Genomic DNA, 16,572 nt, shown 5'->3' with positions numbered 1-16,572 from the left:
AGAGGAAATGTTTCCTAAATGAGATAAATGACATTAAAATTATCTGGTTTTAAATAGATCTGAGAGTTGAGAGAGGGAAGGAAGGAAGAGGGAAGGAGGCAGGAGAAGTCACCCAGACATTCAGAGAAGGGACTGTATCCCATCTCAGGTGGCGATCATTCAGAAGGGTTCCCTCTGGGATTCATAACAACTTATTTTTTTTTCTTTTTTTAAATTTTAAATTAATTTATTTGTTTTAATTGGAGGCTAATTACAATATTGTGGTGGTTTTTGCCATACATTGACATGAATCAGCCATGGGTGTACATGTGTTTCCTATCCTGAAGCCCCCTCCCACCTTCCTCCCCATCCCATCCCTCAGGGTTATCCCAGTGCACCAGCCCTGAGCACCCTGTCTCATGCATTGAACCTGGACTGGCAATCTATTTCACATATGGTAATATACATGTTTCAATGCTATTCTCTCAAATCATCCCACGCTCGCCTTCTCCCACAGAGTCCAAAAGTCTATAACAACTTATTTTTAAATTGGAGCAAGAATTATGACATTTGCATCAAAGCAATTTTCCCCTCAGAGTTTTGTGCATGGCAGCCTTTACCTCCTTATTCCTCAAGCTGTAGATCAGGGGGTTCAGCATGGGGATCACTGTGGTGTAGAACACGGAGGCCACGTTCTCCTGGGCCAGGGAACTGGCCGTGGAGGGTTTCAAGTACATGAAGGCGGTCGTTCCATAGAAAATCCCCATGGCTGCAAAGTGGGAGCTGCATGTATTGAAGGCTTTGGACCTTCCCTCTGTGGTGCTGATGCGGAGGATACTGGACAGGATGAAGGCATAGGAAATTAAGACTGTTAAGCTAGTAACTACGAAGTTGAATCCAGCCAAAAAGAAGACTGTCATCTCAATGTCATAGGTGCTAAAGCAGGAAAGTTTCATGAGGGGGAGGATGTCACAGAAGTAATGACTGATGAGGTGTTCACAATAGGGCAGTTTCAACATGAGGCCAGTCTCTATGGTTGAGCCAATGAGCCCCATGATATAGACCCCAGCCACCAGCAGGGAGCAGACTCGATGAGACATGATGATGTTGTAAAGCAAAGGTCTGCAGGTGGCAACGTAGCGGTCATAGGCCATCACTGTCAGCATGTAACACTCAGCAACAACAAACACAATGAAGAAGTAGAGCTGGGCCATGCACCCTGCATAGGAGATGGTGTTCTTCCCTGAGACAAAGTTCACCAGCATCTTAGGGGTAGTGACAGAGGAGTAGCAGAGATCCACAAAGGACAGGTTGCTGAGGAAATAGTACATGGGGGTGTGAAGCTGAGCGTTCAGACAAATCAGGGTTATCATGCCCAGGTTCCCTACCATGGTGATGGAATAGATCCCAAGGAAGAGGAAGAAGAGGGGGAGCTGGAGCTCTGGTTGACTTGTTAAACCTCCGAGAATGAACTCTGTCACTGTAGAGTGATTTTCTGCAACCATTCTCCTTGGGGGACCTGTGTGATGAGAGAACAACTGCATGAAAGGCTGCTTCTTGCACTGCTTGGTGAAGCTAGTTTTGAGACTCTGGGCCAGCTGTGCGATCCTGATCTTTCCTGATGAATATTCCCTCATCCTGCTGTTTGTTTTGGGAGGAAGACAAGACCCTGAGTATTTCAAAGATGAGCCCAAAGGGGGCAAGATCTGGAGCTGCTGTCATTTTCATGGTTCTCAACTAGCCTAGCACAGTGGGTCTGGCAATCCACTCCAGTATTCTTGCCTGAAGAATCCCCATGGAGCTTAAAGAACTTAATGCAAAATAGAACCAAATATTAATATTCTGTATCAACAACATTTGATGCAATATGATGAAAAGATTAAGGTCCAACACTTAGCATAGCATTTGGTGTTTAACAGGTCCTGCTCAGTAAGTATTTGTTGAATACTCTAGGACCAGATTTTTTTCTGCAACCCAAACTCTCAGATCCAGTATGAGATATTATTTGAAGGTCTGTGTTCTCACTTTCTTGCTGACTTTTAAAGTTTTTCCTTAGAGATGGAAAAAGATTCCCGAGGATGGAAAAAATTTTTAAGTATCATACCCGGTGCCAATTCACTGGCCTGGTAAGGACTATTCTATCTGTTCTCATCAGCCCTGGCTGAAAATCTATGTGGATACATGTATGGGCCTGGGCTTTAGCACAGTCCATCCACCCAAAGCATTTGTGGGTCCAGCAGGCAGATCTTATTTCCATTGGCCTCTTGAGTCCTAAAATGACAGTGTGAGGCTGCAGTCCCTGGTGGCTTGACTCCCTAGCTTCAACATAGCTCCTCTGACAGAGATGTCCAGGCCCTCCCTTGGAAGCTGATCCCATTCATTGTCCATCTGCTCCTTCTGCCCTTTCCCCTCCCTCCATCACTATTTTCACACTAGTATAATGTTATCTTCTACTTTCCAGGCTTGGCTTCCTTAAGAGGAATCATCACTTAGATACTAAAATGTCATTTACAACCATATACAGAGTTAAGGTAAAAGACTAGTTCTCCAGGCTTTTTACTCCCAAGCTCTCACTAAGAATTCTGGGTACCAGAATCTTACCAAAGAATTGCGTGTCATCTTCAAAACCCTCTACAAATTTCTAAACGCAAACTCAAATGCAACTAGGCCCCTAACTGCACTAACATCTGGACTGCTACAAGGTCTTCCAGACTCAAGTTCCACTTCCTTCCTCAACTCCAATCTATTCTCCATACCTCCATACCTACATCACCTTCATTGGTGAGAAAAGACGGAACAAGACTTGAAGCATTTCGTATGACTCCCTGTTGTTCTGAATTTAAAGTCTTCAAGATAATGCTCAAGATCCGCCAGGATCTGGTCTTCACCTTATTCAGTTCATATTTCCCATGGATCTCTCATACAAACCTGTGGATTCAATTAGGCCTAATTATCCTAATTTCTATTCCATACAAGCCAAAATCACTGTATAGAGGAAAAAGAATTGACCTAACAATAAAAGTATCTGAATTCCAGACGTTTTTGGCATACACTAGCTGTGTACCTTTGGACATGTCCTTTGCCTCTCGGGGCTCGGTTTCCCTATCTATAAACAGAATGATTGAACCAGATCTTAATAATCCTGCCAGCTTAAGAAAAATTACTCTATGATTCCTAAAAGACCAACCAAATCCATTTCTTTTTCAAAAGTCTGTAGGTCCTCCATGGATTCTTTCTAAGCACTCCAGACCACACTATTCTCTCCATTCTCTGAACTCCATGTCTGGAATTCAAAACAAATCAAATAGTGCATTCCTGGACCAACATCACTGGCATCACTTGAAGATATTAGAGATGCAGATTCTCAGGCCTCACCCCAGACCTACCAAGTCAGGAACTCTGGGATGGGGCCCAGTGATCTGTGTATCACACTGTCTCCAGATGAGGCTGAAGAAGGTTCAAGTTTGCGAATCTCAATCCTGTAGGTAATAAGCAGTAGAGTTAATATTGGAGATACACTTTGTTTCAGAAATGAAATTCTTCTATCATTTATGCAAGTCCTAGATATTGACTGAATGTGAACATCCACTAACCTATCTCAGATTGATGAAGTGTCAGGGGGATATGGTAGTTACAATAGTATTATTGAGTTTCAAGTCAATTTCTGTGTCTGGAAGATGAAGAGATGAGTGATAACAATTTCTAAGCTGGTTGTAAAAATAATATGGGATTATGCAGTTAGAATTTTTTTTTCAAGATGTCATTTCCTATACAAATGTGAGCTGTCAGTAGATGTCTGGAATGTTTTCTTAGTTTTTCACTGGCCTCAGTTCCTAAGGCAATGGTTCTCAACATTGGCTGTACATTATAATCACCTGCAACATTTAAAAAGTGTCGATATCTATGTTTCAGCCAGAGAGGTTCTAATTAATTCATCTCTGGTGAAGCCTGGACCCTGACATATAGGACATTCCAGAGTAAATGCTCACCAGCTACTTTTATTATTGTTCTTATTTTCATTTTGATTATGATATCAAACCATCATCTCCCTAATGACAAAGTGCTTAAGTCCTAAGATGTCCTAAGAAGCACGGATCATCATTGCTGGATATGATACCTATAGATATCCCTTCTCTGACAGGTATTCTTTAAGTTAAAGTCTTAAATTTGCACTATTTTAATTGGTTACTTACACAGTTACTAACTTTTGTATACTGCTCTTCAAAAGTCATTCTCATTAACTCCTCTGAAATGTTTCGCATATGAGGAGAAATGTGTTTAGAGTAGAATTTTCATTCACATGTTTATATGGAGAAAACTGAAGTGCCAAACACTAAGTGACTTTCCAGAGACTTTCTAATTATGAAGAACTTGGAACTGAAACTGCTTTCTTCTAATCATGAACTCTTCCCTTGGCCGAAGTGTGTAGCCTTACAAATCAACGCACCTAGAGGTCTAAGCAATGTTGTGGTTGAATGTGTTTTATCCTTGATGTCTTACATTGTGCATAGCATATAAAAAGGGGAAAGCTATATTATTTTCCTCTTCTCTAGGAAACAGAAGTTTTAAAATTTATTTATTTATTTTTATTGGAAGTTAATTACGTTACAATATTGTATTGGTTTTGCCATACATCAACATGAATCTAAAATTTAAATAAGTTACCAAAAGGCATAAAACTAGGAAGACACGGAACTTGGTCTAACTAAACCTTAGGACTTCTGTCTACCAGTTTGTTATTTGTCCTCTAAACTATGTTACCTTATTCTAGGTTATCTTTTTTGTAGCACTTTGTTATTATTTAATGAAGTTAACTTATTGAATTTTTAGACAAAGATGATAGATTTTATGGCCAATTTCAGATGCATTAAAGAAAAATTAGCAGGACTTCCCTGGTGGTCCAGTGGTTAAGAATGTGTCTTCCAGTGCAGGTGACATGAGTTTGATCCCTGGTCTGGGAAGATCCCACATGTCACAGAGCAACTAAGCCCGTGCGCCACAACTACTTAAGCATGAGTTCTGCAGCTACTGAAGCCTGTGCCCTAGATCCCGTGCTTTGCAACAAGATCAGCCACTGTCAAGAGAAGCCCGTGCACAGCAACTAGAGAGTAGCCCTCACTTGCTGCAGTTAGAGGAAGCCTTTGTGCAACTCCAAAGACCCAGTGCAGAAAAAAAAAAAACAAAAACCTAATTAATTAATTTAAGAAATAAAAAAGAAAACTTACCAAACCAGTATATGTGTGTTGCAGAAAATCAGGGATACAAATAAGCAAACAAAATGCCCTTCTGGCTCCTTGGAGACAAGCAATAGTCATCATGATTTTTTAGGTTTTTTTCAATGCTTCAGTGCATATATACATCACCGATTCAATGGACATGGACTTGAGCAAACTTTGGGAGATGATGAGGGACAGTGAGGCCTGGAATGCTGAAGTCCATGGGATCACAAAGAGTCAGCACAACTTGGAGCTGCTGCTGCTGCTAAGTCGCTTCAGTCATGTCTGACTCTGTGCAACCCCATAGATGGCAGCCCACCACGCTCCCCCATCCCTGGGATTCTCCAGGCAAGAACACTGGAGTGGGTTTCCATTTCCTTCTCCAATGTATGAAAGTGAAAAGTGAAAGTGAAGTCACCCAGTCGTGTCCAACTCTTAGCGTACTTAGTACTGGAGTGGGGTGCCATTGCCTTCTGAACATCAAAAGAGTATGTATCTAGGCTTCCCTGGTGGCTCAGATGGTAAAGTATCTGCTTGCAATGCAGGAGACCCTGTGTTCCATCCCTGGGTTGGGAAGATCCCCTGGAGATGGGCATGGCAACTGACTCCAACATTCTTGCCTGGAGAATCCCATGGACAGAGGAGCCTGGTGGGCTACAGTCCGCAGGGTCCCAAAGAGTCCAACATGACTAAGCATGTCATTTCACTTTTGTGTACGTATCTATATGTGTATAAGCATATATGTATTTTAAATAATTTTTGTAACCTTTTTTAATGTATCACTTTATAATTTTATAATGCATTGTCTCATTCCTATAATAATAGTAACTTTAGCACTATATTTCTTTTTCTAGGTGTAAAAATTCTTGATTATATTAATAGTATGAAGATGAGAAAATCTGAATTGCAGTATAAACACTACATGTTAAATTAGTGATGGTTAAATTGCTAACTTTATAATAATTACTATCAGAGGTAACTAAGATTTTTTGAGTATTATTTCTGTTAATTGTAAAAAAGAAAAAAATTCTTGCAGGGAGCAACAATAGATTAAAAAATCTTACAAATTCCCTTCTACTCAAATTCCACCTCTTAAAACTTAAGAAACATAGACAATCCACCTAGAATACACCATTGCCAGAAATCACAGGGCCGTACAGAGTGAACAGTATTTGCTTAGTGAGGTGCAGATGGGAAAATCCTAGACAGCATTGACTTAATTATTGATTCCCACAATCATCTAACAATATAAAATAGGAAAACATTACCCCATATTTGATATCAGTCACTACAGTTCCTACCTCCAGTTCTACCAGACCATCAGAGGCTCAGGATTGCTGCCCACAAGAACACAGCACACAAAGAAAAACCACCCGGAGATGAAGGTAAACACAGGGTTGGAGATAGCTTGCATCAGACACAAGAGGTGATGAAAGAAATATTTTTCTCATAGAATTGTTTTTTATAAAATTAATTCCTTTATTTTAATTGGAAGCTAATTACTTTACAATATTGTAGCGGTTCTTGCCATCATAGAATTGTTTAAATTGTAATTAAATACTTCTGCCAATGTACAGTTGTACACAGTCTCCTGGAAGTATTTGGAAATGCCTCGATTTTGACAGTTAGGAAATCAATGTCAGGAGATGAGAGGACCGTATAGATTTACATCTAATCCTAAAGTTACTCAAAGGGGCCAGCCCCATCATGAAAAAAGGGTCCATGAGGTTGGGAGATGTGTGGGTGTGTTTATATGTATATGAGCAGAACTTCTCCTGGGAGGCAGTCACTTCAGAGACTGGGCCCTTTGCAAAGGACAATTAGAGTTTTGATTTACACTTGTGCTGTGAATTATGTTCTTGGGTCCCAAGTGTGTTAATTTTCCTTTTATTGGGGAAGTCAACTTGCTGTTTGAGAAACTACAGTCTAATGCCTCCTTTCAAGTAATTTAGCATCAATGAGTCCATCACCATCCACAGTATCATCATTACAAGCAGCGCCACCAGCCCCACAACCCCCGCGGTTATTATTATCAACAACGTCAGTCACTGTCATTATGGTTGTTCCTCTTCACTAGTTATTCACGATCACGCATAATCAACTATGATTAAAAGGCTTATTTGAAAGGATTTAAAGAATAGAGTTGACTGTTTTAATAAAACTGTGTAATTTCACTAAAGGAATGTTAATTCATAAAGAGTGCTAAATTTGTCACCTTGATGTTGGACCTCCAGATTGACTGTGTAGAATGGGAGGAGGTTGAGGGCATAAGAAGGTAGATTTGTAAGAATTCTTCACTTGTATATTCTCATTCATAAGGAAATATGCTGATAAGAATGTGCCCTTTTCAAGACTACATTCAGCAATATATTATCTGTGAAAATGCTGCTAGTGAAGATTTTTAAACCTTTTCTTTTGAGTTAATTGTAGATTCACATAGGGATACAAGAAATAATAGAGAGAGATCCTGTGTACCCTTGAGCAGTTTCCCCAATGGGAACAATCTGCAGAATTATAATACAATATCACACCCAGGATGTCCTTGGAATTTGCCAAGCAAGAATACTGATGTGGGTAGCCATTCCCTTCTCCGGGGATCTTCCTGACCCAGGGATCGAGCCCTCATCTTCCACATTGCAGGAAGATTCTTTTCCCCCTGAGTCACCAGGGAAGCCCCACATGTCGATTGATCTTCTTCAGATTTCCCCATATTTATTTATACTCATTTGTGTGTATGTAAACTAACCTCAAAGCAATTTTATCACATGCACAGATTGTGTATCCATCACCACAGTTCATATAGAAGTGTTTACCTCACCTTCATTTTCTAATTTTCAAAATAATAGTTTAGTTTCTTATTATCTAACAAAGAAAGCTAGTTGTTTTCTTTAGTATCTTTATATTCTTCCTAATTTAACCATATTTTATGTGTGTTTCAGTCCATTGCAATTGTTTTCCTTATATAGCTTAACATTTTCTTGCCTGGAGAATCCCATGGGTAGAGAAGCCTGGCTACACTGCATGGGTTGCAAAGAGCCAGACCCAACTGAGTGACTAACACTTTCACTATGTACCCACTAGGGGTGCTAACGCTTGAAAATGTGACAACATCATTTTGTTGAGAATGGAGAGCAAGCGAACTTCTTATACAGTGATAATAGAAAATAAAATTAAACAACCTCTTTATAGGATTGTTTGGTAGTTTCTTTTAAACTTGCCTATGGCCAAAGAATTCTTAGATACAAAGGTGAAAGAGCAGAGTGAAAAAGTTGGCTTAAAACTCAACATTCAGAAAATGAAGATCATGACATCTGGTCCCACCACTTCATGGCAAGTAGATTGGGAAACAGTGGAAACAGTGTCAGGCTTTATTTTTTTGGACTTCAAAATCACTGTAGATGGTGACTGCAGCCATGAAATTAAAAGACACTTACTCCTTGGAAGAAAAGTTATGACCAACCTAGATAGCATATTCAAAAGCAGAGACATTACTTTGCCAACAAAGGTTCGTCTAGTCAAGGCTATGGTTTTTCCAGTGGTCATATATGGATGTGAGAGTTGGACTGTGAAGAAAGCTGAGTGCTGAAGAATTGATGTTTTTGAACTGTGGTGTTGGAGAAGACTCTTGAGAGTCCCTTGGACTGCAAGGAGATCCAACCAGTCCATTCTGAAGGAGACCAGCCCTCGGATTTCTTTGGAAGGAATGATGCTAAAGCTGAAACTCCAGTACTTCGGCCACCTCATGCGAAGAGTTGACTCATTGGAAAAGACCCCGATGCTGGGAGGGATTGGGGGCAGGAGGAGAAGGGGACGACAGAGGATGAGATGGCTGGATGGCATCACCAACTCGATGGACGTGAGTCCGAGTGAACTCCGGGAGTTGGTGATGGACAGGGAGGCCTGGCGTGCTGTGATTCATGGGGTCTCAAAGAGTCAGACATGACTGAGCGACTGAACTGAACTGAACTGAGATTGAAAACATAGGTTCAGAAAGAGTTCTGTACATGAATGCTTATATAGCCTTTATTCACAGTAACTCAAAGTGGAAACAACCAACTGTCCTTCAACAGGTGTGAAACAATTATTGCCTCTATACCAGCAATGGATTACTACTAATGAAAAAGAAATATATTATTGATACACACAACAATATGAAAGACCTCAAAAGCATTGTGCTGGGCAAAACATATCAGACACCGTTGTGTACTGTGATCAGGGAAAACTAATCAAGTGCTATAGAAAGTGAGTCAGTGGTTGCGTGAGTTTAGGGATAAAGTGGAGATCACACACTTTGGACTTGTGACTTAGCCACATTTCTTTTATTTGCAAAATGTATATATGATCTCACATTCTGTGATTATTGATTGATTTTGAGTGTTAAGATGCAGTCTTTTTTTTTTTTTTTAAAGAGACCCATTTTATTGTAGTATAATCAACATACAAATGATGTACATAATGTGTACAATATTATTAGTCTGAAGATAAGTATACAGCAGTGAGGCCTTCCCAGGTGGCGCTCGCGGTAAAGGACCTGCCTGCCAGTGAAGGAAACATAAGACATGGTACCTAACTGTTGCGAATAGTAATTAAAAGAAGGCATATGAAGAATTTATGTGTTGTGTGGCTCAGAGTGAGTGCCCCAAAACATGGTAGTAGCTGGCATTATTATTACTGTGACTAAGAAATTCACATAAAAGGATCAGGTAGAAGTGCCTGGGTAAGAATAAGTAGGGAGGAGTGGAAAAGAGGACGTCGAGATGACAGACTCTGGGAATCACTTCTTGATGACGGTCAGATTCACCTCTCTCCCAAGTGCAAAAATCTAGGAAGTGGGTTGAGAAATATTTTCTACATAGAAGAAAATTAAACACTGAATGACTCTCAAATTCACTGATAAGGTTTAATTTATTTATTGAAGTGTCATTGATTTACAAAATTATATTTGTTTCACATGGACAGAATTTTTATAGGTGACTCCGTTTAAAGTAACTATATAGTAGTGGTCATGCTTATTTATTTTATGCATAGTGGTTGTATGCTTAATCCCCTGGCTCTCTTCTCCCCCACCACCCCAAGTAATCACTCTTTTTTCTCTATCTGTGAGTCTGTGAAACTTAAAAAAGTATATTAAATTACAATTTAGTTAGTAGAGTTTACTAAAGGACTCAGAATAGAGAAAAGGCTTCTGAAACAAGGAAAAGGAAGATGAAATCAGCTAGTTTTAAACAGAGACGAGAGAAGAGAGAGGACAGGAAGGAGGAAGGAAGGAGGCAGGAGAAGTCACCCAGCCATGCAGAGAAGGGACTGTATCCTACCCCAGGTGGCAAGAATTTTGAGGCCTTCCCTCTGGAATTCAAAACAAGCTATTTTTTTGATTTACTTATTTTTTTTATTGAAGGATATTGCTTTATGGAATTTTGTTGTTTTCTGTCAAACCTCAATATGAATCAGCCATAGGTATACATATATCCCCTCCCTTTTGAACCTCCCTCTCATCTCCCTCCCATCCCACCCCTCTAGATTTTTACAGAGGCCCTGTTTGAGTATCCTGAGACATACAGCAAATTCCCGTTGGCTGTCTATTTTACATATGGTAATGTAAGTTTCCATGTTACTCTTTCCATACATCTCACCCTCTCCTCCCCTCTCCCCATGTCCATAAGTCTATCCTCTATGTCTGTTTCTCCACTGCTGCCTGCAAATAAATACTTCAGTAGCATTTTTCTAGATTCCATATATATGCTTTAGAATACGATATTTGTCTTTCTCTTTCTGACTTACTTCACTCTGTATAATAGGTTCTAGGTTCATCTGTCTCATCAAAACGGACTCAAATGCATTCCTTTTTATGACTGAGTAATATTCCATTGTGTATATGTACAACAACTTCTTTATCCATTCATCTGTCGATGGACATCTAGGTTGCTTCCATGTTCTAGCTATTGTAAATAGTCCTGCAATGAACAAATGGATTCATGTGTCTCTTTCAATTTTGGTTTCCTCAGGGTATATGCCTAAGAGTGGGATTGTTGGGTCATATGACGATATTATTCCTAGTTTTTTAAGAAATCTCCACAGTGGCTTATCAATTTACATTCCCACCAACAGTGCAGGAACATTCCCTTTTCTCCACACCCTCTCCAGCACTGATTGTTTGTAGATTTTTTGATGATGGCCATTCTGACTGGTGTGAGGTGATATCTCATTGTAGTTTTAAGAGAGGGCAAGAATACACAGAAGAACTGTGCAAAAAAGATCTTCATGACCCAGATAATCACAATGCTATGATCACTCAGCTAGAGCTAGACATCCTGGAATGTGAAGTCAAGTGGGCCTTAGAAAGCATCACTACAAACAAGGTGATGGAATTCCAGTTGAGCTATTTCAAATCCTGAAAGATAATGCTGTGAAAGTGCTGCACTCAATATGCCAGCAAATTTGGAAAACTCAGCAGTGGTCACAGGACTGGAAAAGGTCAGTTTTCATTCCAATCCCAAAGAAAGGCAATGCCAAAGAATGTTCAAACTACTGCACAACTGCACTCATCTCACATGCTAGTAAAGTAATGCTCAAAATATTCCAAGCCAGGCTTCAGTAGTACGTGAACTGTGAACTTCCAGATGTTGAAGCTGGTTTTAGAAAAGGCAGAGGAACCAGAGATCAAATTGCCAACATCTGCTAGATCATCAAAAAAGCAGGAGAGTTCCAGAAAAACATTTATTTCTGTTTTATTGACTATGCCAAGGCCTTTGACTGTGTGGATCACAATAAACTGTGGAGAATTCTGAAAGAGATGGGAATACCAGACCACCTGACCTGCCTCTTGAGAAACCTATATGCAGGTCAGGAAGCAACAGTTAGAACTGGACATGGAACAACAGACTGGTTCCAGATAGGAAAATGAGTACATCAAGGCTGTATATTGTCACCCTGCTTATTTAACTTATATGCAGAGTACATCCTGAGAAACACTGGACTGGAAGAAGCACAAGCTGGAATCAAGATTGCCGGGAGAAATATCAATCACCTCAGATAATGCAGATGACACCACCTTTATGGCAGAAAGTGAAGAGGAACTAAAAAGCCTCTTGATGAAAGTGAAAGAGGAGAGTGAAAAAGTTGGCTTAAAGCTCAACATTCAGAAAACGAAGATCATGGCATCTGGTCCCATCACTTCATGGGAAATAGATGGGGAAACAGTGGAAACAGTGTCAGACTTTATTTTTCTGGGCTCCAACACCACTGCAGATGGTGACTGCAGCCATGAAATTAAAAGATGCTTACTCCTTGGAAGGAAAGTTATGACCAACCTAGATAGCATATTCAAAAGCAGAGACATTACTTTGCCAACAAAGGTCTATCTAATCAAGGCTATGATTTTTCCAGTAGTCATGTATGGATGTGAGAGTTGGACTGTGAAGAAAGCTGAGTGCTGAAGAATTGATGCTTTTGAACTGTGGTGCTGGAGAAGACTCTTGAGAGTCCCTTGGACTGCAAGGAGATCCAACCAGTCCATCCTAAAGGAGGTCAGTCCTGGGTGTTCATTGCAAGGCCTGATGTTGAAGCTGAAACTCTAGTACTTTGGCCACCTCATGCGAAGAGTTGACTCATTGGAAAAGACCCTGATGCTGGGAGGGATTGGGGGCAGAAGAAGGGGACGACAGAAGATGAGATGGTTGGATGGCATCACCGAGTCGATGGACACGAGTTTGGGTAAACTCCAGGAGTTGGTGATGGACAGGGAGGCCTGGTGTGCTGTGATTCACGGGGTCGCAAAGAATTGGACACGACTGAGAGACTGAACTGAACTGAACTGAATAATGGGCAATGTTGAGCATCTTTTCATGTGTTTGTTTACTGTCTGTACGTCTTCTTTGGACAAATGTCTGTTTAGGTTTTCCCCCACATTTTGATTGGGTTATTTGCGTTTCTCTTATTGAGTTGTATGAACTACTTGTATATTTTGGAAATTAATCCTTTGTCAGTTGTTTCATTTGCTATTACTCTGTCATTCTGAGGGTTGTCTTTTCAGCTTGCTTATAGTTTCCTTTGCTGTGCAAAAGCTTTTAAGTTTAATCAGGTCCCACTTGTTTACTTTTGTTTTATTTTTGTTACTCTAGGAGTTGGGTCATAGAGGATCCTTCTTTATGTCATCGAGTGTTCTGCCTATGTTTTCCTCTAAGAGTTTTTACTTTCTGGTCTTATACTTAGGTCTTTAATCCATTTTGAGTTTATCTTTGTGTATGGTGTTAGGAAGTGTTCTAATTTCATTCTTTTACATGTAGCTGTCCAGTTTTCCCAGCACCATTTACTAAAGAGGCTGTCTCTGCCCCATGGTATATTCTTATCTCCTTTGTCAAAAATAAGATACCCATAGGTGCATGCATGGGTTTATTTCTGGGCTTTCTATCTTGTTCCATTGGTCTATATTTCTGTTTTTGTGCCAGTACCATACTGTCTTGATGATTGTAGCTTTGTAGTATAATCTGAAGTCAGGAAGGTTGATTCCTCTAGCTCCATTCTTCTTTCTCAAGACTGCTTTGCCTATTCAGGGCCTTTTGTGTTTCCATATGAATTGTGAATTTTTTTGTTCTAGTTCTGTGAAAAATGCCAATGGTAATTTGATAGGGATCACACTGAGTCTGTAGATTGCATGAGACAAATGAATCTATGAAACAGAAACAGACTCATGGACTGAGTACAGACTTGTGGTTGCCCAGGTAGAGGATTTTGGGGGAGGGATCGAGTGGGAGGTTAGACTTAGCAGATGTAAGCTTCTATATAGAGAGTGGATAAACAACAAGGTCCTACTATATAGCACAGAGACCTATATGCAATATCCTATGATAAACCATAATGGAAGAGAATATTTAAAAAGGATGCACATATATGTATAACTGAATCCCTTTGCCATACAGCAGAAATTAACACAACATTGAAAATCAACTATACTTGAGTTTAAAAATAAAAAACAACAAGAAAAGTGAAGTGCTGTGTCTACAACTTACTTTTTTTAAGACAAATGAGTTAATTCTAAGTAGTTCAAGAAAAGAAGAACACAAACGAGACACATTATTGAGGGAGAGGGCTTTCGAAGCACTTTCAACTTTTCTGAAGGCTTGAAATTATTCAAAATAAGATTGGGAGGAGAAGTTAAGCATCCTAGGCTACTCTGATGTGAGCCAAACACAAGGCACACTGGGCAAGAGGACCCCTCCTGTCCCATCCAGCCTGCTGACTGAGGCTCCTGTTGGGGCAGGGTCCCGGCAGTGTGGCATTGTTTCACAGTGACCCCTAGAGGTGCTGTGCACTCAGGGTGGACTGAGTTTGGCCCTTGGCCAAACTGTCAAGTTCATGAACAAAGAAGAGAAGCCCATCCAATTACCCCATCTCTCTTGCCCCAAATTATACAGAGTGCAGCGCATCTGGTCAGCCCTCTGACCTAAGGGTCAGTCCCTGGAGGTGGGGCTCCTATGCTATCACATGATAGATCATCTCCATGACAACAACCAGCACGGCAGGCCAGATGGACAGGCTGGGCATGGACACAGAAAAGAGCAGGGGTCCCAAGGCTGACGTGAGGCCACCCCTCACCAGCCCCACCAGAATGACTTAGAGAACCAATCAAGGAGGAAATTGAGGGTTCATAGAAAGGAAGGGCAGAAAAGGTGGATGTGGGAGTGAGCAGGGAACAGAAGAGCAGACCCTGGGGTTGGGACAGGTCATGTTGACACCAGTGACAGACATGGACTCAGAAGGATGAGGCCAGGGAACACAAGGGAATGCTCACGGTCACTCCTAGAACAGGGCTGCAGGCTGAGCCCGGCTCCACAGGAAGCCATTTCCTTAAGATCAGACTCTGCCTCTCCTGTTGCGCTCTATTCTAAGCCCTTGGCCACTTGTGTAAGGTCCTCCTTGTCACACATGATACTGGTCAAACAGTCTCAATCCACAGACCAAAGAGCCTGAAGTCTTGAAATAAAGAAGTGACTGGTAGTACAGTGGTTAAGAAGTCACCTTCCAAGGCAGTGGGTGTGCATTCAGCCCCTGGTTGGGAGCTAAGATTCCACATGCCTCATGGCCAAAAACCCCTCTGCCCTTGGGGACACATGCCAGATAAGTCAAGCTATTTTTAAAATTGAGAAAGAATAATAACATTTGTATCAAAACAATTTTTCCCTCAGAGTTTTCTGCATGGCAGCCTTTACCTCCTTATTCCTCAAGCTGTAGATCAGGGGGTTCAGCATGGGGATCACTGTGGTGTAGAACACGGAGGCCACGTTCTCCTGGGCCAGGGAACTGGCCGTGGAGGGTTTCAAGTACATGAAGGCAGTTGTTCCATAGAAAATCCCCACAGCTGCAAAGTGGGAGCTGCAGGTGCTGAAGGCTTTGGACCTTCCCTCTGTGGTGCTGATGCAGAGGATACTGGACAGGATGAAGGCATAGGAAATTAGGACTGTTAAGCTAGTAACTACAATGTTGAATCCAGCCAAAAAGAAGACTGTCATCTCAACGTCATAGGTGCTAGAGCAGGAAAGTTTCATGAGGGGAAGGATGTCACAGAAGTAATGACTGATGAGGTGTTCACAATAGGGCAGTTTCAACATGAGGCCAGTCTCTATGGTTGAACCAATGAGCCCCATGATATAGACCCCAGCCACCAGCAGGGAGCAGACTCGATGAGACATGATGATGTTGTAAAGCAAAGGTCTGCAGATGGCAACATAGCGGTCATAGGCCATCACGGTAAGCATGTAACATTCAGCAATGACAAACACCAGGAAGAAGTAGAGCTGGGCCATGCATCCTGCATAGGAGATGGTGTTCTTTCCTGACACAAAGTTCACCAGCATCTTAGGGGTAGTGACAGAGGAGTAGCAGAGATCCACAAAGGACAGGTTGCTGAGGAAGTAGTACATGGGGGTGTGAAGCTGAGCGTTCAGACAAATCAGTGTTATCATGCCCAGGTTCCCTACCATGGTGACAGAGTAGATCCCAAGGAAGAGGAAGAAGAGAGGGAGCTGGAGCTCTGGTCGATTTGTTAAACCTCCGAGAATGAACTCTGTCACTGTAGAGTGATTTTCTGCAGCCATTCTCCTTGGGGGACCTGTGTGATGAGAGAAGAATTGCATGAAAGGCTGCTTCTTGCACTGCTTGGTGAAGCTGGTTTTGAGACTCTGGGCCAGTTGTGTGATCCTGATGTCTTTCCTGATGAATATTCCCTCATCCTGCCGTTTGTTTTGGGAGGAAGACAAGACCCTGAGTATTTCAAAGATGAGCCCAAAAGGGGGCAAGATCTGGAGCTGCTGTCACTTTCGTGGTTCTGAAACAGCCTATACAGTGGGTCTTAAAGTGCAGTTCCTGGGCCAGCATCATT

At 41.3% G+C, this 16,572-nt stretch overlaps 2 protein-coding genes across 2 annotated transcripts; both read right to left on the bottom strand.

The window, feature by feature from the left end:
* Positions 1 to 554: 554 nt before the first annotated feature.
* LOC139180680 (olfactory receptor 8A1-like) lies at positions 555 to 7,507 on the bottom strand. The gene is made up of 2 exons (XM_070782796.1): positions 7,494 to 7,507; positions 555 to 1,488 (listed from the first exon to the last, which is right to left on the bottom strand). Exons 1-2 carry the CDS (start codon positions 7,505 to 7,507, stop codon positions 555 to 557), a joined length of 948 nt encoding a protein of 315 aa, XP_070638897.1.
* Positions 7,508 to 15,358: 7,851 nt separating this feature from the next.
* LOC109554260 (olfactory receptor 8A1) lies at positions 15,359 to 16,288 on the bottom strand. The gene has a single exon (XM_019954578.2). The coding sequence runs from the start codon at positions 16,286 to 16,288 to the stop codon at positions 15,359 to 15,361; it is 930 nt and encodes a 309-aa protein (XP_019810137.2).
* Between the last annotated feature and the right edge of the window lie 284 nt (positions 16,289 to 16,572).

The sequence above is a fragment of the Bos indicus genome, chromosome 29 (genome assembly GCF_029378745.1).
Source record: "Bos indicus isolate NIAB-ARS_2022 breed Sahiwal x Tharparkar chromosome 29, NIAB-ARS_B.indTharparkar_mat_pri_1.0, whole genome shotgun sequence".
Lineage (NCBI taxonomy): Eukaryota > Metazoa > Chordata > Mammalia > Artiodactyla > Bovidae > Bos > Bos indicus.
This window is presented reverse-complemented; position numbering and strand designations above follow the sequence as displayed.